This window comes from Pristiophorus japonicus, chromosome 8, assembly GCF_044704955.1.
Source record: "Pristiophorus japonicus isolate sPriJap1 chromosome 8, sPriJap1.hap1, whole genome shotgun sequence".
In the NCBI taxonomy this organism is placed as follows: Eukaryota; Metazoa; Chordata; class Chondrichthyes; family Pristiophoridae; genus Pristiophorus; species Pristiophorus japonicus.
This window is the reverse complement of record NC_091984.1, coordinates 221,944,756-221,968,922: the sequence shown is the minus strand read 5'-3', so window position 1 is coordinate 221,968,922 and position 24,167 is coordinate 221,944,756. Positions and strand designations below refer to the sequence as shown.

Below are 24,167 nucleotides of genomic sequence, written 5' to 3'. Positions count from 1 at the left end.
GAATCGTGGACAATTAAGCAACTAACTGGATGAGGATACTCCATGAGTATCCTCGTCCTCAATGATAGCGGAGCCCAGCGTGTGAGCGCAAAAGACCAGGCTGAAGCAGTGCGGAGTGGACGATACTTCTCTGCCACTTCCTGAGTTCCCCACCATCACAGATGCCTGCCTTCAGCCAATTTGATTCACTCTGCGTGACGGTGAAAAATAGTTGAATGCACAACATCTGGGTATAGTGCTGAAGACCTGTGCTCCTGAAATAGCCGTGTCCTTGGCTAAGCTGTTCCAGTACAGCTACAACACTGACATCTACCCAACAATAGGCAAAATTGCCCAGGCATGTCCTGTCCAGGAAAAGCAGGATAAATCCAGCCTGGCCTATTACCGCCCCATCAGCCCTCGCCCCATCATCCGCAAAGTGGAGTCATCAACACTGCTACCGAACGTCACTAATAATCTGCTCACCGATACTCGGTTTGGGTTCCAACAGGAACATTTGGCTCAAGACCTCATTGCAGCCTTGGTCCAAACATGAATACACAAGTTGCATTCCAGAGGTGAGGTGAGGTGAGAGTAATACCCTTGACACCAAAGCAGCATTAGACCAAGTGTGGCACCAAGGAACCCTAGTACAAATGAAGTCAATAAGGATCAGGGGTAAACCTCTCCAGTGACTGCAGTCATACCTGGCACACAGGAAGATGGTTGTGGTTGTTGCAAACCAATCATCTCAGCCCCAGGACATCGCTGTAGGATTTCATCAGGGAGCATGCAAGGTCCCACTACTTCATCAATGACTATCCCTCCATTACAAGGTTGGAATGTGGGACTGTTTGCTGATGGTTGAAGAGTGTTCCACTCCATTCACAATTTGTCAGATAATGGAGCAGTTCATGCAGCAAGGCCGAGTCAACATTCAGGTTTGACCTGATGGGTGGCAAGTAATATTTGCGCCACACAAGTGCCATCTGCAACTTGGTCCCCTTGACATTCAATGGCACTACCATCACCGAGTCTCTTGCCATCAATGTCGTGGGGGTCACCATTGACCAGAAACTCCACTAGACCAGCCACATAAATGGCGTAGCTAGTAGAGCAGGTCAGAGGTTTGGTATCGTATGACGAATGAATTGCAAAAGCCTCTCCTCCACCCAGAAAGCACAGGTCAGGAGTATGATGGGATACTCGCCACTTGCTTGGATGAATGCAGCTACAACAGTACTCCAGAAGCTCACCACCATTCAGGACAAAGCCGTCTACTTGATTGGCACGTCACCCTGTAAGCTAAATGTTCACCCTTCCTCCACCACTGACGTACTTTGGCTGCATTGTGTACTATCTACAGGATGCACTGCGGCAACTCTCCATGGGTTCTTTGGCAGCACCATCCAAACCTGCGTGTTCCACCACCAGGAAGGACAAGGGCAGCAGGCGCATGGGAACACCATCACCTCCAAGTTCCCCTCCATGTCACACACTATCCTGACTTGGACATATATCGCCGTTCCTTCATCGTCGCTGGGTCGAATTCCTGGAACTCTCTCTCCCTAACATTCTGGGAGCACCATTACCATGCAGACTGTAATGGTTCAAGAAGAAAGCCCTTCTCCATCTTCTTGAGGGCAGTAAATGTTGGCCTTGCCAGTGATGCCCACATCTTGAGAATTTTTTTTTTTTTAAACTTGACTCAAAATGTCCTGGCAGACTTTTTCTCACTGTGCTGAAACATAGAAACATAGAAAATAGGTGCAGGAGTAGGCCATTCGGCCCTTCGAGCCTGCACCGCCATTCGATAAGAACCGGATGAGCAAGGAGCCCAATCCTATTTACACAAGTTGAGCTTGTTGATGTGGAATGAATTGGAATTCTGCACTATTTTGGGACTTCACTGGTAACTATTCCAGGATGTTTCAGTTCGCTGCCTTGACCCCTCCTCCACTTCTGACAGAAGCACTTTGAGCACCAAAAAAAATAACATTTTGATTCGGCTGAATTTGTGCAGTTGTCCAATGCCCGAAATGAGCCACGTTTTGAAGATCTGAATTGGTCTAAACCCACTGGACCTGGACCTATTCAGACGTATTACCCAACGATGTCAGGACCTGGACTCTGAAATTTCTATTTAGGGTGGGCTAATTAGCCATTCTCCTACACCTCTCTGCGTTGACAGGTAACCTCCCTACCCGGTTATTTTGACGATGAGTGAATTGAGTGTGGCTTAGAAACACCCATTGGAGATTTCAAAAATGTTTTCTAAATCCTTTTGGCCCTATTTCTGCACCCTTTTTTTGAGGTGGGGGGTGGGGAAGGAGGACTGCAAGAGAGAAATCGGATATTTTTATTTGGAGAACATGTTACCTACATTGCTTTCCCCGTACAACATTTTGGTGCAGAACTGCTACTACAGTCCTCAAATGGTTATTTAGGTTTGACTGTTGATTTTCATCCATCAACAAGGTTTCGTATTGCAATGTCAAGCTCACTTTGTGTCGGTAAGAGGCACAGATGTTAATTGTGCAGACCGCCATGTGCAGCTCTTTGTTAATGGCCTTCTCTTTGCTGCTATGCAGGTGTCGGCGTGGCGACGGTTGTGATTTCATTCTTGCTCTGTACTTATTACAATGTTATTATCACCTGGGCTTTGTACTACCTCTTCAACTCATTACGCTCGTCGCTTCCCTGGCAAAGCTGCAACAACACCTGGAATATTGTGGAAAATTGCTCGGACGGATTTCCAGGGAACGCCACCCACCTCCAATCTGCCAGTCAACAATATTTTGAGTGAGTACATCAAGGGAATGAGCAGGAAGGAGAAGTAGACTCCTCCTGATGGCCTGGGACAGAGGGATAATTTCAATAAGTAATAGTATACAGGTCGTGTTTGGATGTGTTGTTTCTCAGTATGGTATATCTGCTCAGACATTTAGAACATAAGAAATAGTAGCAGGAGTAGGCCATTTGGCCCCTCGAGCTTGCTCCGCCATTCAATAAGATCATGGCCGATCTGATCATGGACTCAGCTCCACTTCCCCGCCCGCTCCCCATAACCTCTTATCCTCTTATCGTTTAAGAAACTGTCTATTTCTGTCTTAAATTTATCAATGTCTCAGCTTCCACAGCTCTCTGAGGCAGCAAATTCCACAGATTTACAACCCTCAGAGAAGACATTTCTCCTCATCTCTGTTTTAAATGGATGGCCCCTTATTCTAAGATCATGCCCTCTAGTTCTAGTCTCCCCCATCAATGGAAACATCCTCTCTGCAGCCACCTTGTCAAGCCCCCTCATAATCTTATATGTTTCGAGACGATCACCTCTCATTCTTCTGAATTCCAATGAGTACTCGACCTTTCCTCATAAGTCAAACCCCTCATCTCCGGAATCAACCTAGTGAACCTTCTCTGAACTGCCTCCAAAGCAAGTATATCCTTTTGTAAATATGGAAACCAAAACTGCATGCAGTATTCCAAGTGTAGCCTCACCAATACCTTATATAGCTGTAGCAAGACTTCCCTGCTTTTATTCTCCATCCCCTTTGCAATAAAGGCCAAGATACCATTGGCCTTCCTGATCATTTGCTGTACCTGCATACTATCTTTTTCTGTTTCATGCACAAGTACCCCCAGGTCTCGCTGTACTGCGGCACTTTGCAATCTTTCTCCATTTAAATAATATCTTGCTCTTTGATTTTTTTTCTGCCAAAGTGCATGACCTCACACTTTCTGATATACTCCATCTGCGGAATTTTTGCCCACTCACTTAGCCTGTCTATGTCCTTTTGCAGATTTTTTGTGTCCTCCTCACACATTGCTTTTCCTCCCATCTTTGTATCATCAGCAAACTTGGCTGCGTGACACTCAGTCCCTTCTTCCAAGCTGTTAATATAGATTGTAAATAGTTGGGGTCCCAGCACTGATCCCTGCAGCACTCCACTAGTTACTGGTTGCCAACCAGAGAATGAACCATTTATCCCGACTCTCTGTTCTCTGTTAGTTAGCCAATTCTCTATCCATGTTAATATATTACCCCCAAACCCGTGAACTTTTATCTTGTGCAGTAACCTTTTTATGTGGCACCTTGTCAAATGCCTTCTGGAAGTCCAAATACACCACATCCACTGGTTCCCCTTTATCCACCTTTCGTTACATCCTCAAAGAACTCCAGCAAATTTGTCAAACATGACTTCCCCTTCATAAATCCATGCTGACTCTGCTTGACCGAATTTTGCTTTTCCAAATGTCCTGCTACTGCTTCTTTAATAATGGACTCCAACATTTTCCCAACCACAGATGTTAGGCTAACTGGTCTATAGTTTCCTGTTTTTTGTCTGCCTCCTTTTTTAAATAGGGGCATTACATTTGCAATTTTCTAATCTGCTGCTACCTCCCCAGAATCCAGGGAATTTTGGTAAATTACAACCAATGCATCCACAATCCCTGCCGCTACTTCTCTTAAGACCCGAGGATGCAAGCCATCAGGTCCAGGAGATTTATCTGCCTTTAGTCCCATTATCTTACTGAGTACCACCTCCTTAGTGATTGATTGTTCCTCACCCCCCTCAAGCCCCTTGACTATCCACTGTCGGAATATTTATTCAGCGTTTCTGCCATCTCCATGTTCCCCATTACTAATTCCCTGGTCTTGTCCTCTAAGGGACCAACATTTACTTTAGCCACTCTTTTCCTTTTTATATACCTATAGAAACTCTTGTTATCTGTTTTTATATTTTGTTCTTGTTTACTTTCATAGTCTATCTTCCCTTTCTTAATCATTTTTTTAGTCGTTCTTTGCTGGCTTTTAAAAGCTTCCCAGTCTTCTGTTCTCCCACTAGTTTTGGCCACTTTGTATGCCCTTGTTTTTAATTGGATACCATCCTTTATTTCTTTAGTTAGCCACGGATGTCTATCTTTTCTCTTACACCCTTTCCTCCTCACTGGAATATATTTTTCTTGAGAGTTGTGAAATATCTCCTTAAATGTACACCACTGTTCATCAACCGTCCTGCACTTTAATCTATTTTCCCAGTCCACTTTACCCAACTCTGCCCTCATACCTTCATAGTCTCCTTTATTTAAGCTTAGTACGCTGGTTAGAGATCCAACTTTCTCACCCTCTATCTGAATTTGAAATTCAATCATACTATGATCACTCATTCTGAGGGGATCCTTTACTCGGAGATTGTTTATTAATCCTGTCTCATTACACAGGACCAGATCTAAGATAGCCTGCCTCCTGGTTGGTTCCATTACATACTGCTCAAGGAACCCGTCTCTTACGCACTCTTTGAACTCCTCCTCAAGGCTACCCTGACCAATTTGATTTGTCCAATCAATATGGAGGTTAAAATCACGCATGATTATTGCTGTTTCCTTTTTACAAGCTCCCACTATTTCCTGGTTTATGCTACGACCAACAGAGTTGCTACTGTTCGGGGGCCTATAGACTACACCCACCAGTGACTTTTTCCCCTTATTGTTCCTTATATCCACCCGAACTGTTTCAACACCCTTATCATTTGAGCCAATATCGTTTCTTACTATTGCAGTGATTCCATCCTTTATCAATAGAGCTACCCCACCTCCTTTTCCTTTCTGTCTATCCTTCCGGATTGTCGAGTACCCTTGAATATTTAATTCCCACTCCTGGTCACCCTGCAACCACGTCTCTGTAATGGCTATCAAATCATACCCATTTGTCTCAATTTGTGCCGTCAACTCATCTATTTTGTTACAAATGCTACGTGCATTTAGACAAAGTGCCTTTTTAAGTTTAGTTTTTTTTTTACCCTTTTTTTCTTGCTTGTTTCTTCTCTCCTTCAAACTCACTTTCTTTAGTTTTGCTTTCTAATTCCAGCTTTACTCCCCTCCCTACTGAATCTATTTTCAGGTTCCCATCCCCCTGCCAAGCTAGTTTAAACCCTCCCCAACAGCACTAGCAATCTCCCCCCCTCCCCCCGCACGAGGATAATTGGTCCCGGCTCTATTGAGGTGCAACCCGTCCGGCTTGTATAGGTCCCACCTCCCCCAGAAGCGGTCCCAGTGCCTCAGGAAACTAAAGCCCTCCCGCCTGCACCATCTCTCCAGCCACGTATTCATCTGCTCTATCTTCCTATTTCTGTACTCACTAGCTCGTGGCACTTGAAGTAATCCGGAGATTACTACTTAACGTGGGCCCCTCAAGCCTGTTCTGCCGTTCGATGAGATCATGGCTGATCTGTGACCTAACTCCATATACCCGCCTTTGCCTCATCTCCTTTAATACCTTTTAGTTAACAAAAATCTATCAATCTCCGATTTACAATCTGAAACTTTCACCGCCCTTTGCTTCACTCCTGAAAGGCCTGACTTTAATCTTTAAATTACACCCTCTAGTCCTAGACTCCCCAGCCAACATAAATAGTTTGCGGAAACTTCTACAACCCTTTGTGTGTAGAAGTGTTTTCTAACTTCACTCCTAAAAGGCCTGGCTCTAATCTTTAGATTACACCCTCCAGTCCTCGACTCCCCAGCCAGCATAAATAGTTTCTCTCTATCTACCCTATCAGTTCCCCTTAATATCTTGAAAACTTCGATCAGCTCACCCCTTAACCTTCTAAATTCCAGGGAATATAACCCTAGTTTGTGTAATCTCTCCTCGTAATTTAAGCCTTGGTGTCCAGATATTATTCTCGTAAATCTAGGCTGCACTGCCTCCAAGGCCAATATATAATTCCTTAGGTGCGGTGACCAGAACTGCTCACAGTACTGCAGGTGTGGTCTAACCAGGGCTTTGTATAGCTGCAGCATAACTTCTACCCCCATGTATTCTAGTCCTATAGATACAAAGGCCAGCATTCCATTAGCCTTTTAAATGATTTTCTGGACCCCCAAGTCTCTTTGGACATCCATTGTTTTTAGCTGTTCACCTGTGTTTTAGAAACGATACTGTTATATCCTATTTAGGTCCAAAGTGGATGACCTCACATTTGCCTACATTGAAATCCATTTGCCATAGTTTTGTCCATTATTAATATCTCTTTGTAATTTTTGGGCTTTGATCTATGGTGCTTACAAAGCTGCCTATCTTTGTGTCATCGGCAAACTTGAATTTATTGGGGCTGAAATTGCGGTCGGAGGCTTCCTGCGGGCAATTGCCTCCGACCTGAAACGTTTCTACGAATTTACCTGGTGGTCCTGGAGGAGCGTGGGATTCCGGTGGGGAGGCCTTCTCTTCCCACGCTGTGGAGCGCGCTCCCATCCTCCTGGTTCCCACGCAGAAGGTGCAGTCACGTGTGACTGCTCAGCCAATCAGGTACAGTATTCCACAGCTTTCTCATTAACAGCAACGAGAACTCCGTATCTACCAGTTCTCATTGCTATTAATGAGAAAAAAAACAAACACATTAAACACATAATAAAAAAATAAAAAACACACCTCGCATAATTAAAATTAATTGAAATTAAAGTTAATAAATATCGGAGAAAAAAATGTTTTCCAAGTTTTTAAAAAGTTTTTAAAACTATGATTAAAAATAAATGTAACGTAGTGGGCGGGATTTTTAAAATTGTGTTTTTTAAAAATTTAATTATATTTTATATGTTTTTAAACTCTTACACCTGTAAATAATTTTGAGGACATTTGCTGGGCAAGATCTGGGTAGATACAGCAATCTTGCCCATGCAAATGTTCTCGCTCCCGATATTCTCCAGCTTGACAGATCGGAAAAGCCAGTTTTCAGTGCATGCGCATTGTGCGCTGGCTGAAAACTGGCTTTTGCGATGCCTTCCTGGGTCCATAGACACTCTGCACGGTCCCGGGGAGGCCGGGATTTCCAGCCCATGGCTTTCTATCCCATTATCTTAGTTGTTGATAAATACGGTGAATGGTTGAGGCCCCACCACAGATGCCTGCGGGACATCACTAGTCATATCCTGCCAATTAGAGTACCTGCCCATTATCCCTATTGTTCCTGTCGCTCAGCCAATTTCCTAACCAGGCCAATAATTTGCCTTCAATTTAATGAGCTTCAACTTTAGTTAACAAGTCTCTTATGAAAGACTTTATCGAATGCCTTCTGGAAGTCCATATAAATAACATCCATAGACATTCTACGTTCGTAACTTCTTCAAAAAATTCAATCAGGGTCATCCGGCATAATCAACTCTTTACAAATCCATGCTGGCTCTTTCTGATCAGCTCAAAATTTTCGAGGTGTTCAACCACCCTATCTTTAATTGTAGACTTTAGTAATTTCCCGACAACAGATGTTAGGCTAACTGGTCTATAATTCCCTAGTTTCCCCCTCTCACATTTCTTAACTAGCCATTGGGGCTATTGTGCCTCCTAGTGGTTATAGAGCATTTGTATGCTTACGGTTTGCAAACTCTCCAGTTATCAAGGCAGAATCCCAAACTGGAATGTTGTTTGACAGTACACAGAAAATTCCTCTCAGTCCCAGACTTGGTACGGTCCAAATCCAGGCAGACCAGTGGATTCCATGAGGATGGCCCACAATAAGTAAGCAGTTGAAAAGATGAGTCTGGGCTCTCCGTCCTCCAGGATTATTACTGGAGCATCAGTACGAGAGGAGGCTTCCATATTTATCCAAGAATGCAAGAGCCGTTGCGGCTATACCGTGTCATTTTTCATGAATCCAAAAAAAATCCATCTCCGAAACCAGTAACCAAGGTTCCTACACCGGTTCCTGCCTGTGGAATGCTCTCCCAGACATTGTGAACATAAGAAATAGGAGTAGGCCATTTGGCCCCTTAAGGCTCCGCCATTAAATAAGATCATGGCTGATCTGATCAGGGACTCAGCTCCATTTCACTGCCCGCTCCCCATAACCCTTCACTCCCTTATTGCTCAAAAATCTGTCTCTCTCCGTCTTAAATATATTCACTGACCCAGCCTCCACAGCTCTCTGGGGCAGATAATTCCACTGATTTACAACCCTCTGAGAGAAGAAATCCCTCCTCATCTCAGTCTGAAATGGGCGGCCCCTTATTCTGAGATTATGCCCCTTAGTTTTAGTTTCCCCCATGAGCGGAAATATCCTCACTGCATCGACCTTGTCGAGCCCCCTCATTATCTTATATGTTTCGACGAGATTGTAGTTGAAGTTCAAATGCAATGTGATCCTTGTATGCTGAACTCTGGATATTGGTGTGCATGAGACTATGGCAGGATGGGTGATTTGTTCATTGGCATTCTGGTACAACTTGTCCAAGTCTTGCTGCCAGCGACAGCCAAACTGGATTTGTGACGTATAATAGTTATCGCCTGCTGCCAACCTATTGTCATGCCAACTAATATACAAAGCAATTGGAAAGAAACAGTTTAATGTTTTTAATACCTATCTCTGGAGCCCATGGGAAAGGTAAACTGTCCTGTGACATGGACTGTCTTGTTTTGAATGTATTTTCTCCTTTTTTGTTTCCTGATCCCCCGCTTGCCACTTATCATTCTCAGCCAGACAGGTGGGGCAAACAACACTTCCCCCCCCCCCCCCCAACAAGTGCAGCTTTGACGTTGGACATTTAAGGGGGGGTTGTGGGGGAGGGGCTACGGTAGCATAACTGGACTGCTAATCCAGAGGCTTGAACAAATTATCCGGAGACGTGAGTTCAAATCCGGCCATGGGGGATTTAAATTCAGTTAATTAAATAAATCTGTATTTAAAAACCTGGTATCAGTAACGGTGACCATAAAATTACCAGATTGTCATTTAAAAAACCCATCTGGTTCACCACTGTCCTTTTAGGGAAGGAAATCTGCCGTCCTTACCCAGTCTGGCCTATATGTGAACTAGCCCACAAAACTACTCCATGCTACTATGACAAAGTCAGCGCTGTGGGAGTACTTTCACCACAAGGTTCAATAAGGAGGCTCACCACCAACTTCTCGAGGGCAATTAGGGATGGGCAATAAATGCCGGCCTTGCCAGCGACGCCCACATCTTGTGAACGAATACATTTTTAAAAAATCATCTGGGTGCCTCTCCAATTTATCTTTCTCCTCAAGGTAGGAAATGGATAAAATAGAGTGTGAGTACAGGTTTAGTACTGTTTGGTAATTCATGGGTGAAAATGCATTTCTAGAGCACCACTGTCCGCCCGAAGAGTGCAAGCACATTGTCAACAGGAGAAACAAATATTATGGAAATGAAAACTCTGCAATGGGGGCAAAAGAGCCTGCAAATTCTCTTTTTGTACAGTTACAGGTTGTTGCAGATGAGCAGTGGGATTGAAGAGATTGGCAGCATGCGCTGGGAACTGTTTGGTATCCTCCTGTTGGCTTGGATCATCGTATATTTCTGTATATTCAAGGGAATTAAATCGACTGGAAAGGTGAGGAGCAGTAGATGCAAATGCTTTTAGCTTGACTAATTTTGACTTGATTTTTAGAAATCCAAAAGCACAAGTAACATTTAATTGTCTCTCATTCCTCTTGCTCCAGTTGAAGCCAGTGATCGGCGCAGTTCTTTGTCACTGCAAGATTAGCTAATGCTGTTTTTTTTCCCTAAAATATGTCACAAGTCACCACCCTGGATTTTCATAAGAAAAAAACCAAATTCCCCCTATTTACCTACAACTACTTCTTAACACCATGTGTACATATAAGATAATGAGGGGGCTCGACAAGGTGGATGCAGAGAGGATATTTCCACTCATGGGGGAAACTAAAACTAGGGGACATAGTCTCAGAATAAGGGGCCGCCCATTTAAAACTGAGATGAGGAGCAATTTGTTCTCTGTGGTTTGTAAATCTATGGAATGCTCTGCCCCAGAGAGCTGTGGAGACTGGGTCATTGAATATATTTAAGGTGGAGATAGTCAGAATTTTGAGTGATAAGGGAGTGAAGAGTTGTAGGGAGTGGGCAGGGAAGTGGAGCTAAGTCCATGATCAGATCAGCCATGATCTTATTGAATGGCAGAGCAGGCTCGAGGGGTCAAATGGCCTACTCCTGCTCCTATTTCTTGTGTACCCGGCCAGCTACCTTACCCTAGTCTGCAAATTCTACAAACTGCTTCCTGAGTGAGCCAATGTTGAGTGGTGAGTGACTGGGATGGTTTGTCTGCAGCCTTAGAGGCGTGGAGTGACGTGTCTCGTTGAAGTAGTTGTCCCAAATGGAACACATTCTGGCAGCCTTGCTCTTAGTTTGTCTAGAGGGCTCAAATCTGAAGCTCCTTCATGCGGAGATTGGAGGAGGCCTTCAGGAAGCAACGCCATTGGTTACCGCTCCTTGATGCAGGACACTGACTCACAGGCGCCCTCTCCCACTGCTACTGCATACAAGATCAGCTAACTTGGCACAAACTGAGGCATTGAACCAGGAAGCTTCCTGTTGTTTATGACTATTCAGCTCCACACGGAATAAACTTTGCTGGTCCAACTGTGGTTCGTGGCTGGAATCCACCCGCCACCTATTCCCCAACAGCAGAATAATTGGGATTAGCAGTTCCGTATATGGGGGCGGGATCATAGGCTGTGCTCGATCACTCTATGGTAATTGGTATACTAACACATTGTGCCACCACACTAAGGCAGAACTCAGTCATGAACATGGGTGAGAACTCATTGTCTAATCAGGAATATTGTAAAAAGTAACATCAAATTATTCTTCAAGCTGCGTTTTCCCCCTCTGTTTAAAATCTACGGCTGTTCTTATTTAGGTTATGTCTTATTTGTATGCAACCAACCTCTCACTCTCTGTTTCCCAGGTGGTGTATTTTACAGCCATTTTTCCATACCTCATCCTGATCATACTACTGATCAATAATGCACAGCTACCAGGAGCCATGGATGGAATCTTCTTCTTCCTCACCCCCAAATGGAGCAAGCTGCTGGAAGTCCAGGTAAGTGCCAGAACAGTTACTGGGTTTTGACTGAGAGGGGGAGAAGGGATGGTGGGGGGGGGGTGCGGAGGGGCAGAAGCAGCAAGTGCAAAGTTTCAATGATTCACTGTCATTTTGTGGTAAAAGATAACCTTTTTTCCTATGCCATTGTAAAAAGCATACGGCCCCAGTTGCATTTATTGAATGGGTTTACAATCTGGCACTAATGTTCTTGGGGGAGGGGTGGAGAAACCGTTTCTAATCTGATTTGGACAATGTCTAAATTGTTATAGTAGCAATTCTTAAGTGGAAGGCTGTGCATTGATCTAGAGGGACTGGACTGTGGTGAGTTGGGAGTTCTGATTCCTTTCGCCCCCGGAGGCACTGCCGAAAAGGCTTTGGAGAGAGAAGGAAGGCACATAACTTTGTATTGTCACTGATGGCGTCTCACACTCATGTGACCAGATCCTCATGTGACCAGACCCTCCCGTGACTCGATCATGAGGGAAGCGTTCCGATCGCTATCCAAGAATATTTACAGCACATTTTAAGCAGTTTGTGCTCAGATTTTTAGTTTTTTTTCCAACAGAGGGTAAAGCCCAGTGAAAATTTTAGTTTTAATATTAAAAGAATACCGATTTGGATTCATTGTTCCATTTCAATCACACCAGCAAGTAAATTCTATCAATTATTAATAAACATTGGTGTCATTTTAGGTGGAGTTGATTATTTAAATCTCATATCCCAGAGACCAGAAATGAAGCAATGGGTCTGGACTGGTTTTATTCATTTTCCAATGAGGATGGTTTTCAACAAGTATTACTTTGTAAAGAGCTGTAGAAGATTAATTAAGCCAGCAGAATATAATTGGCATTATCAGATTTCCTCGGTCTGAGAATCTCACTGTGTCTTGATCTTTATGCTGTCCTCTGTTCCTCTACCCTCTCTCATCACTACAGTATATTATATCAGGTGAACAGTATTCCTGAGGCAGCAACAAAATAAGAGTGAGTTTGACAAGAGGAAGAGCGATGTGGTCATTTGAAAGTGGTGAAATATTTAGATCCAATATAAATGTAGTTGCCCCTCTAGAGTACAGACCAGGGATGGGGTGATGACAGACGTTCAGAGAGCATGCACACTTGCAGACATGCACAAGTATGAATCTTGAGCTCGTGCCTCAAGACATTTCTTTCCTACAGAAAAGCCCCCCCAAAAAAGGAAAATATGAGCCTCCCCAATGGTAGAAAACTCTTTAGCAAAACCGATCGGGGGAAAATATCCAGACATGAGCTCAGGTAAAGTAACGTTGGTGACCTGTCTGCATATTTGGAGTGATCTGTGCTACCAATAATCACATTTAAAAATTAAAAAAAAATGTCTGCCTATTTTTCCTAACAAGGGAGGGACAAAGAATGAGAAGGGAATTGGATTCAACCGGTACAGAAACTACGGAGAGAAACTGCATTAGTCTCCAGGCAGGCAATGATTTGTGACATATAAGGAGAAAATGCTGGAAATACTCAGCGGGTCAGGCAGCATCTGTGGAGAGAGAGAAACAGAGTTAACGTTTCAGGTCATCGACCTGAAACGTTAACTCTTGTTTCTCTCTCTCTCGCGCTCCCCCCCACAGATGCTGCCTGACCTGCTGAGTATTTCCAGCATTTTCTCTTTATATTTCAGAGTTCCAGCATCCGCAGTATTTTGCCAATGATTTGTGGCAGACGTATGGCGCAGATTACAAGTCAAGTACATTCCATTGTATATGTGTGTTATTTTTAAACTTCTGCATTCTTACCACAGGTATGGGTGAATGCTGCTGCACAGATTTTTAACTCCATTGGAATCGGCTTTGGCACCATGATATCTATGGCCAGTTACAACAAATTTAATCACAACATTCTCAAGTAAGAGTTGAATTTCAGATCAGTGTGTTTTTTTAAAAGGGCAGTATTGTGTGTTGGACGCACCAGCAGGCCTTATTATCTAGCGAGACGAAGAGGAAAAAACAATCCTTTCCTTTCAGCTTCATGTTTGTGTGGGGGTTTCACTTAAACAATGAATGCTTGGTCAAGTACTGAATTCCCGCTGGCACTTGAGGAACTGCATTCCAGTGTGAGTTCAGGAGAGAACGAGTAAGAGGGAGGTATTAAATTTTCATCAGAATATTTTCTTCACAGAAAGGATTGTGGATTGAGTTGTATTTTAAAACAAAATTAATTGGTGTGAAGAAGTGCTTCCTGACATCACCCCTGAACGGCTGGCTCTAATTATAAGGTTATGCCCCTTGTTCTGGACTCCCCATCAGAGGAAATCGTTTCTCTCTATCTCCCCTATTGAATAATTTTAAGCACATCAATTAGATCACAATCTTCTATACTCAAGAGAATACAAGCCTAGCCTATGCAACCTGTCCTCATAATTTAACCCTTTTAGCCCTGGTATTCTGGTGAATCTGTGCTGTACCCCCCTCCACTTAGGTGCGGTGCTCAGAACTGAGTGCAGTGCTTCATATGCGGTCTAACCAAAGCTTTATACAATTAATTCCAGTCCCCTCTGGAATCTCAAATTCTGAGATTCCCTTACCCAGCAACTTGTCTTGCAATCACCCCCTCCCGCATTACAACAGTGACTACACTTCAAATGTACTTCATTGGCTGTAAAGTCATCATCATCATAGGCAATCTCTCGAATCGAGGATGACTTGCTTCCACGCCAAAAAGTTCACCGGTGTTTCAATGAAGGACTTAATATTCCAGGTCCAGAACTGCATGTTGGCTGGTTGGAAGATGCCTGTGCGTGGATTTTTTTAACGTGTGGTGACTGTTGCACACCAGCCACCACACGGGCTTGACAGAGCTAGGTCTTGGTCCAGTGGCAAGGGTTATCCAAGACTACTTGTGCAGCCCCCGACCTGCAAGCACCATCGGAGCAGGCCGGGGAGAGGAAGGAGCAGTGTGGTGGCATACCACTCTAGGGAGCAGCGTGTGCTGGAGCAGGAGAGCAACGGCAGTGAAGAGGGTGACTGGATTGGGCGTCACCAAGGTCCAGGTTGCCATTTGGAGCATGGGCAGGTACAGCACAGATGCACAGGCGAGGTCGGGGCGAAGGAGCGGCGAGAGATTGTAGATTGACATGATCGGGGCCCAGGAGAGGCGTGAGTTCGGGGCCCAGAAGAGGCAGCACGGGCCAGCCCACACTGCGATATGTGTGCGCACTCGGTCCGTGCAGCAGAGCTGGTCTCCAGTCATCAGCTGTAAAGTGCATCAACAGTGACTACACTTCAAATGTACTTCATTGACTGTAAAGTTGCTTTGACATGTCCTGAGATCATGAAAGATGCTATATAAATCAAAGTTCTTAAAAGTTGCTGTTTACAATTTCTTCATATGCTTTGTTTGCAACCTGCTTAATTATGCAGCCTGCTTGGACCCAGGGAATGGGGATGCAGCTTCCGAGATATTTACTGCACGACTAGCTACAGCATCAATCCATGATCGGTAAATGGGGTCAAAGCTTCTAATGGTGCAGGAGCAAATATCACTTCCTCCCTGAAACGAGAGTATTTAGTAATAACTCAGCATCCCTTGGACAACAAAGGTTCTCTTGAAAACCCAACTTTTCTCTCTCTTTGAAACGGCCAGGATAAATTTCTGCCTTGGCTTCAGGAGAGATTGGCTAATGGGAAAATCTGGAACCAGAGCGCATCTTTTCCCTGACAATGGAGAGTGAATTTATACTGCATTCTCCCTCCCCAAAGTGGAGTGCCCTCCCGCAGCCCCAGAGGCCCAGCAACACTTGCCCTATTGTGAAGGTCGATGGGTAACCCTATATATGGGGATAGAACACAATCACAATCGAGATCAAATTCATTCTGTGTTTTGTTTCTATGCCTTGCGTATATTTTATGTTTACACATCTTTATGTTTGTTTCTCCTCCCAGAGATACGCTCATTGTTGCAGTGACAAACTCGGTCACGAGTATTTTTGCAGGATTTGTGGTTTTCTCTGCAATTGGATACATGGGCCATCAGTACAAACTGCCCGTTGAGGACATTGCTACTGACGGTGGGTATCTTTCTGGTCAGGCTGGGGGGATTGGGGCACCAGCAAAACTCCCTGGTAAAATACAGAGATTGTGCTCATTTCCTCCCACTCATTTAGAAATGACTTGTTCAGTATATGCTTTGCAAAGCAGTGGTTAATGTTTGACGATTTGATCCATTACCTCAAAACGTTTTTGAATAAATAGGAAAACCATCAAACAACAGCTGCGTTTGTTTTGGTATTTTGTTTAGACAACCAAATTTTATGGCCGAGAGGCTCAGTTTTATCATTTGGACGCAGTCCAAGAGCTTGTCAGTGTGGTTACCACCTGCACACCATCTCAATCTGGTATTGGCTGTTCCTGCCTGACTCGCTCGCTCTGGGGCAGGCATGGAGTTGCTGTCCTCCTCCACCTAGTATGCAGATATAGCAAGTAATCAGGAAGGCCAATGCAATGTTGGCCTTTATTGCAAGGGGGATAGAGTATAAAAGTAGGGAAGTCCTGCTACAACTGTACAGGGTATTGGTGAGGCCACACCTGGAGTACTGCGTACAGCTTTAGTCTCCATATTTAAGGAGGGATATACTTGCATTGGAGGCAGTTCAGAGAAGGTTCACTAAGTCGGTTCCTGAGATGAAGGGGTTATCGTATGAAGATAGGTTGAGCAGGTTGGGCCTATACACATTGGAGTTTAGAAGAATGAGAGGTGATCTTACTGAAACATTTCAGATTATGAGGAGGCTTGACAGCGTAGATACAGAGAGGATGGTTCCCCTTGTGGGGGAATCTAGAACTAGGGGGCATAGTCTCAGAATAAGGGGCCGCCCATTTAAAACTGAGACGAGGAGGAATTTCTTCTCAGGTGGTCGTAAATCTGTGGAATTCTCCACCTCAGAGATGTGGAGTCTGGGTCATTGAATATATTTAAGGTGGAGATAGACAGATTTTTGAACGATAAGGGAGTCAATAGTTATGGGGAGCAGGCAGGGAACTGGAGTTGAGGCCAGGATCAGATCAGCCATGATCTTATTGAATGGCGGAGCAGGCTCGAGGGGTCAAATGGCCTACTCCTGCTCCTATTTCTTATGTTTTAGCTAACTGTGGGGCTGGAATGAGGACTGGCAGAAGAGTTAGTAGTCACATATTGTTGGGTAATGTCTGTTGTGCAGACTTCTGACGTACTTTCATGCCTTATTCCCTTACTCAGGCCCAGGACTGGTGTTTGTTGTTTACCCAGAAGTGTTTGTAACCATGCCCATTGCGCCGATGTGGGCCACACTTTTCTTCTTCATGCTTCTCTGCTTGGGCGTGGACAGCCAGGTAAGAAGCCAAATGCGATCAGACAGCTGGCAGGGGCTCACAGCTCACAGGCACGGCCAGAGCAAAGGAGGGCGGGAGCAGTGACGGCATCAAACCTGCAGTTGGACCAAGTCTGTGCGGCTTGTAATTGTCTGCAGTTTGATGAGTTAGAGAAGCAATCCCATTGGGCCAGAATAGTAGCTGGTCTTCACACCAGATTGTAACGGGAGCCATTGAGGTTCTAAATGGAGTGTGTCAGGAATTGGCGTATTCACCTCCATTGTGGAAACTTTTGTGACAATGCTCACTTAACCCTTGCTGACTGATGGCATGAACTGTGCCGTCAATGGTCAGAATCAACAGGCTCAGCAGGACAGTGTGTCGGCGCACACTATGGGAGGATACGCATTTTCCAAATGTCGAATTCCTGATAGCATCGGTGCTTTAGAGAGGCAGAAGTCCAGAATAAACTGCTTCCTCGCATCTCGCTTTCGAGTACATCCAGAGACTTGAGCACATAAATCTAAGTTTTCACTCCAGTGCAGTGCAGAGGGAGCGCTGCACTGTCGGAGGCCCCGTCTGCGCTCTCAAGTGGACGTAAAAGATCCCATGGCACTATTTCGAAGAAGAGCTAAGTGTCTTTTAAGTCAGTTGGGGAGTGGTGTGCAGTACAAAGAAAACGTTTAAGCAATGAAGTCAGTTTTTCAAATGGCATGAAGGGTGTGTTGGTCAATTGTCAACAAGCGCAGCACTCAGCAGGTCAGGCAAAACAACAGACGCCTCGGGCAATGTGTGGAGCAGTGACAGAAGTACACGATCATCCATTCTGACCGAGAAGCATTTGAGCTTCAGCAGGCTGCTCCAGCGTGCAGGCTGCTCCAGCGTGCAGACTCCTCCAGCGTGCAGACTCCTCCAGCGTGCAGACTCCTCCAGCGTGCAGACTCCTCCAGCGTGCAGACTCCTCCAGCGTGCAGGCTCCTCCAGCGTGCAGACTCCTCCAGCGTGCAGGCTCCTCCAGCGTGCAGACTCCTCCAGCGTGCAGGCTCCTCCAGCGTGCAGGCTGCTCCAGCGTGCAGGCTCCTCCAGCGTGCAGGCTGCTCCAGCGTGCAGGCTCCTCCAGCGTGCAGGCTGCTCCAGCGTGCAGACTCCTCCAGCGTGCAGGCTGCTCCAGCGTGCAGACTCCTCCAGCGTGCAGGCTGCTCCAGCGTGCAGGCTCCTCCAGCGTGCAGGCTCCTCCAGCGTGCAGACTCCTCCAGCGTGCAGGCTCCTCCAGCGTGCAGGCTCCTCCAGCGTGCAGACTCCTCCAGCGTGCAGGCTCCTCCAGCGTGCAGGCTCCTCCAGCGTGCAGGCTGCTCCAGCGTGCAGACTCCTCCAGCGTGCAGACTCCTCCAGCGTGCAGGCTCGGCTCCTCCAGCGTGCAGGCTCCTCCAACGTGCAGGCTCCTCCAGCGTGCAGGCTCCTCCAGCGTGCAGGCTCCTCCAGCGTGCAGGCTGCTCCAGCGTGCAGGCTGCTCCAGCGTGCAGGCTCCTCCAGCGTGCAGGCTCCTCCAGCGTGCAGGCTGCTCCAGCGTGCAGGCTGCTCCAGCGTGCAGGCTCCTCCAGCGTGCAGGCTCCTCCAGCGTGCAGGCTCCTCCAGCGTGCAGGCTGCTCCAGCGTGCAGGCTCCTCCAGCGTGCAGGCTCCTCCAGCGTGCAGGCTCCTCCAGCGTGCAGGCTCCTCCAGCGTGCAGGCTGCTCCAGCGTGCAGGCTGCTCCAGCGTGCAGGCTCCTCCAGCGTGCAGGCTCCTCCAGCGTGCAGGCTGCTCCAGCGTGCAGGCTCCTCCAGCGTGCAGGCTCGGCTCCTCCAGCGTGCAGACTCCTCCAGCGTGCAGGCTGCTCCAGCGTGCAGACTCCTCCAGCGTGCAGGCTGCTCCAGCGTGCAGGCTCCTCCGGCGTGCAGGCTCCTCCGGCGTGCAGGCTGCTCCGGCGTGCAGGCTGCTCCAGCGTGCAGGCTCCTCCAGCGTGCAGGCTCCTCCAGCGTGCAGGCTCCTCCAGCGTGCAGGCTGCTCCAGCGTGCAGGCTCCTCCAGCGTGCAGGCTCCTCCAGCGTGCAGACTGCTCCAGCGTGCAGGCTCCTCCAGCGTGCAGACTCCTCCAGCGTGCAGGCTGCTCCAGCGTGCAGGCTGCTCCAGCGTGCAGACTGCTCCAGCGTGCAGACTGCTCCAGCGTGCAGACTGCTCCAGCGTGCAGACTCCTCCAGCGTGCAGACTCCTCCAGCGTGCAGACTCCTCCAGCGTGCAGACTCCTCCAGCGTGCAGACTCCTCCAGCGTGCAGGCTCCTCCAGCGTGCAGACTCCTCCAGCGTGCAGACTCCTCCAGCGTGCAGGCTCCTCCAGCGTGCAGGCTCCTCCAGCGTGCAGACTCCTCCAGCGTGCAGACTCCTCCAGCGTGCAGACTGCTCCAGCGTGCAGGCTCCTCCAGCGTGCAGACTCCTCCAGCGTGCAGACTCCTCCAGCGTGCAGACTCCTCCAGCGTGCAGGCTCCTCCAGCGTGCAGGCTCCTCCAGCGTGCAGGCTCCTCCAGCGTGCAGGCTCCTCCAGCGTGCAGGCTGCTCCAGCGTGCAGGCTCCTCCAGCGTGCAGGCTGCTCCAGCGTGCAGACTCCTCCAGCGTGCAGACTCCTCCAGCGTGCAGACTCCTCCAGCGTGCAGGCTCCTCCAGCGTGCAGACTCCTCCAGCGTGCAGGCTGCTCCAGCGTGCAGACTCCTCCAGCGTGCAGGCTCCTCCAGCGTGCAGGCTCCTCCAGCGTGCAGGCTCCTCCAGCGTGCAGACTCCTCCAGCGTGCAGACTCCTCCAGCGTGCAGACTCCTCCAGCGTGCAGGCTCCTCCAGCGTGCAGGCTCCTCCAGCGTGCAGGCTCCTCCAGCGTGCAGGCTGCTCCAGCGTGCAGGCTCCTCCAGCGTGCAGGCTCCTCCAGCGCTGAACGGCTTTGCTGGTGGGCAGAATGATTATGCGTTGTATTTTTTTTTACTTTTAGTTGTTTTATCCTCCTTTTCTCTCTTGCAGTTTGCCATGGTGGAGGTGATGGTCACCAGTCTGATGGACGGCTGGGGCAAGAGCCTGCTTCAGTTCTTCAAACGCAAAGAGCTGCTGGTCCTTGCTGTCTGTTTTGTAGCTTTCATACTTGGGATTCCCAACGTCACTCAGGTACACTCGGTTCTTTCTTTCTGCTGCAACATTTAAGCGGACACGTGCAGGATACACGTCGGGATTGGCTGTTGCGCATGATCTTTATCCAACAGACAGGCATAACCATATTGTGTCAGCTGTGGCTCAGTGGGTAGCACCCTCGCCTCTGAGTCAGAAGATTGTGGGTTCAAGTCCCATTCCAGAGACTTGAGCACATAAATCCAGACTGACACTCCAGTGCAGTGCAGTGCAGAGGGAGTGCTGCACTGTCGGAGGTGCAGTCTTTGGGATTAGACTTGTTAAACCGAGGCCCTGTCTGCTCTCTCAAGTGGACTTAAAAGATCCCATTGCACTATTTCGAAGAAGAGCAGGGGAGTTCTCCCTGGTGTTCTGGCCAATATTTATCCCTCAATCCCTAAAACAGATTATCTGGTCATCATCACATTGCTGTTTGTGGGAGCTTGCTGTGAGCCAATTGGCTGCTGCCTTTCCCACATTACAACAGTGACTACATTCCAGAAGTACTTAGTTGGCTGTACAGCGCTTTGGGACGTTCAGTGGTCGTGAAAGGCACCATATAAATGCAAGTCTTGCTTTTTTTATAATACACTGGTAACATAGTCAAAAATGCATTGCTGGTTGAGTAAATAGTGTAAATGGTTGCAAACAGACTGCTGCCCAATAACTAGTTGAACAATAATGCAGCCCAGGAATTGTAACTTCGAGCCCTTGTTGCGTGTGCTGGATGCTGTGGTCTCGTGTGTCGTGCCACATGCTGTTTACATGGAAGACGGACTCTCCTGAGATCAGCTCGCTCCGCACAGACCAGGAATTCGACTTGGAAGGTTCCTGCTGTGTTTCGCCCGGCGCTGTACCGGATGGCACTGAGCACCAGCATTCACTGTTGGTGTTTCACACGGAGTGTGACCCTGGGGTTAGGCTGGCTGATGCTTGGTGATCAAACTTCACTTACTGTCTTGCGGCACAAATTAAAAGTTCGAAATAGTGAATACCGGAAATCTGAACTAAAGACCGAAAATGCTGGCGATACACAGCCGCTCGATCAAGGCAGGTCCACACCAAACTCATTCTTGTTTCAGATGTTGGTGGACCTGTCTTGTATTTCCAGCATTTTCTTATTTTACTATGTTGTAATATCTTTTCGATCCTCTGGATCCTTTTACAAGTGAAGATGTAAATATTGTCTATGTAAGGCTAGAGGTAATTAAATAACTTTTGTGTGTTTTTTAAAGGGTGGAATTTATTTCTTCCAACTGATGGATCATTACACAGCCGTCGTCTCTCTCATGTTCCTGGCTTTCTTTGAAGTTGTGGCCGTTTGTTGGGTTTATGGTAGAGTCTTCATTTTACCGCGTCAACATTTACTTGGCTGCGACTTTGCTCCCTCCTTATCTTCCTGTTGCAGTCCTTCCCCTTCCTTTTACTCTGTCCAACCCTGGTCCTCTGTGGATGCTGAATCATCGAGTATATTCAAGGCTGTGATAGATAGCGTTTTAGGGGGAATTGAGGGATATGGAGAGCGGGCGGGAAAATGGAGTTGAGGTTGAGTCTCGGCCGTGATCTTATTGCATGGTGGAGCAGGCTCGAAGGGCCGTATGGCATGTTTATTATGGGCACGGTAGCATAGTGGTTATGTTACTGGACTAGTAATCCAGAGGCTTGGACTAATGATCCGGAGACATGAGTTCAAGTCCCACCAGGGCAGCTGGGGAATTTAAATTCAGTTCATTAAATAAATCTGGGAGTATCAGTAATGGTGACCATGGGCCCAATTTTGGCCATGACATGCTCCAACTTTTTTGGAGTAAGTTTTAAAAAAAAATTCAATTTTCCCCAATAAACTTGCTCCATAGTAACTGTTAGTGTGATTTTTTTTTTTAGTTGAGTTTTTTTTTCAAGTTCCCAGCCACTTACGCCAGTTTTGGCCATTTATGCCATTTTGGCCAGCTAAAACTTACTCCAAATCGACTTAGGTCAGCGTATGTGGCCAGCTCTGAAAAACATTGCGGGCAGTTAAGAATCCGGCGCAGGTTAGTACATTTAAAGCACCACCGTTCCGAGCTTCACACCATTTATTCTGATCTATCTTTCTTTGGTCCAAAGTGGATAATCTCAGCCAGGGGAAACAACTTTTCAACATTTGATCAACTTAGCTAATAGTTTTTTAACTCATTACTTGATCTAGTTTAAGTTATAGGTAGATTATAAGAAATATTTAAATATGTAACATGAACCACTACAAGTATTGAAGCCAAAAAACAGAACCTCCTTCCCCTCTCTGCACCGAATTCCCAACTTTTACCCAAATTCCCAACTTTTATACTTTGTTTATATGATGCATTCAGTTTCTGACAACTCTGAGCAACCCTGAATAAATACTGCAAGATATTCCCAACTCACCAGGCGAACATCGGGCCGTCCCTTCGGCCAGGGATAGGGGCTGCGAGCATCGGGTCCTGCTCACAGCCCGCAGGACACACTGGGAGGGCGAGGAGCATGCGCGCAGACCCCACTGCGCATACGCACAGACTCCACTGTGCATACACGCAGACCCCACTGCGCATGCGTGCAGCTGCCGACGGTGTTTTCTGCGCTGGGCTGTTGCTCCGGCTCCCACTGCACTGTGTACGCCTTGCTGGGACACCAGAGACTCGGCAGAGTGGGCAGGATGGGGCCACTTTTTTTTCGGCACTGTTTCCAGCGCGCAAAGTCGGCGCATTTAGGGTAAGCGCGGCCGAATAAAGGGGTTGGGGAAAATTGGGCCCCATGAAACTATCGGATTGTCGTAAAAATTGGCATGCAGTTACAGCAGACGGTGAAGAAGGCAAATGGTATGTTGGCCTTCATAGCTAGCGGATTTGAGTATAGGAGCAGGAAGATCTTACTGCAGTTGTACAGGGCCTTAGTGAAGCCTCACCTGGAATAGTGTGTTCAGTTTTGGTCTCCTAATCTGAGGAAGGACATTCTTGCTATTGAGGGAGTGCAGTGAAGGTTCACCAGACTAATTCCAGGGATGGCAGGACTGACATATGAGGAGAGACTGGATCGACTGGGCCTGTATTCACTGGAGTTTAGAAGAATGAGAGAGGATCTCATAGTTCTGACGGGACTGGACAGGTTAGATGCAGGAAGCTTGTTCCCGATGTTGGAAAAGTCCAGAACCAGGGGACACAGTCTAAGGATAAGGGGTAAGCCATTTAGGACGGAGATGAGGAGAAACTTTTTCACTCAGAGAGTTGTTAACCTGTGGAATTCCCTGCCACAGAGAGTTGTTGATGCCAGTTCATTGGATATATTCAAGAGGGAGTTGGATATGGCCCTTCCGGCTAAAGGGATCAAGGGGTATGGAGAGAAAGCAGGAAAGGGGTACTGAGGGAATGATCAGCCATGATCTTATTGAATGGTGGTGCAGGCTCGAAGGGCTGAATGGTCTGCACCTATTTTCTATGTTTCTATGATCTGGAGATATGAGTTCAAATCCCACCAGGGCAGCTGGGGAATTCAAATTCAGTTCATTAAATAAATCTGGAATAAAAAGCTAGTGTCAGTAATGGTGACGATGAAACTATCAGATTGTCGTAAAAACCCATCTGGTTCACTAATGTCCTTTCGGGAAGAAAATCTGCCGCCCTTACCTGGTCTGGCCTATATGTGACTCCAGACCCACAGCAATGTGATTGACGATTAACTGCCCCTTGAAATGGCTTCACAAGCCATTCTGTTGGAACAAACCGCTATGAGAAACAATAATACCTTCACCGCACGAACTGCAATGGTTTATGAAGACAGCTCACCACCACCTCAGGCATTTCGGGAGGGCAGCG

General features: G+C 46.9%; 1 protein-coding gene across 2 annotated transcripts in view; it reads left to right on the top strand.

Annotated features, from left to right (window-relative positions):
• Positions 1–24,167, top strand: part of LOC139269019 (sodium- and chloride-dependent GABA transporter ine-like) — a 134,570-nt gene that overhangs the window by 89,166 nt on the left and 21,237 nt on the right. For both annotated transcript variants that reach the window (XM_070887954.1, XM_070887953.1), the window contains exons 3-10: positions 2,571–2,781; positions 10,194–10,326; positions 11,701–11,835; positions 13,618–13,721; positions 15,758–15,882; positions 17,070–17,182; positions 20,200–20,340; positions 21,576–21,675. In XM_070887954.1, the coding sequence (XP_070744055.1) occupies positions 2,571–2,781; positions 10,194–10,326; positions 11,701–11,835; positions 13,618–13,721; positions 15,758–15,882; positions 17,070–17,182; positions 20,200–20,340; positions 21,576–21,675 (1,062 nt within the window). The remainder of the gene's footprint in view (positions 1–2,570; positions 2,782–10,193; positions 10,327–11,700; positions 11,836–13,617; positions 13,722–15,757; positions 15,883–17,069; positions 17,183–20,199; positions 20,341–21,575; positions 21,676–24,167) is intronic.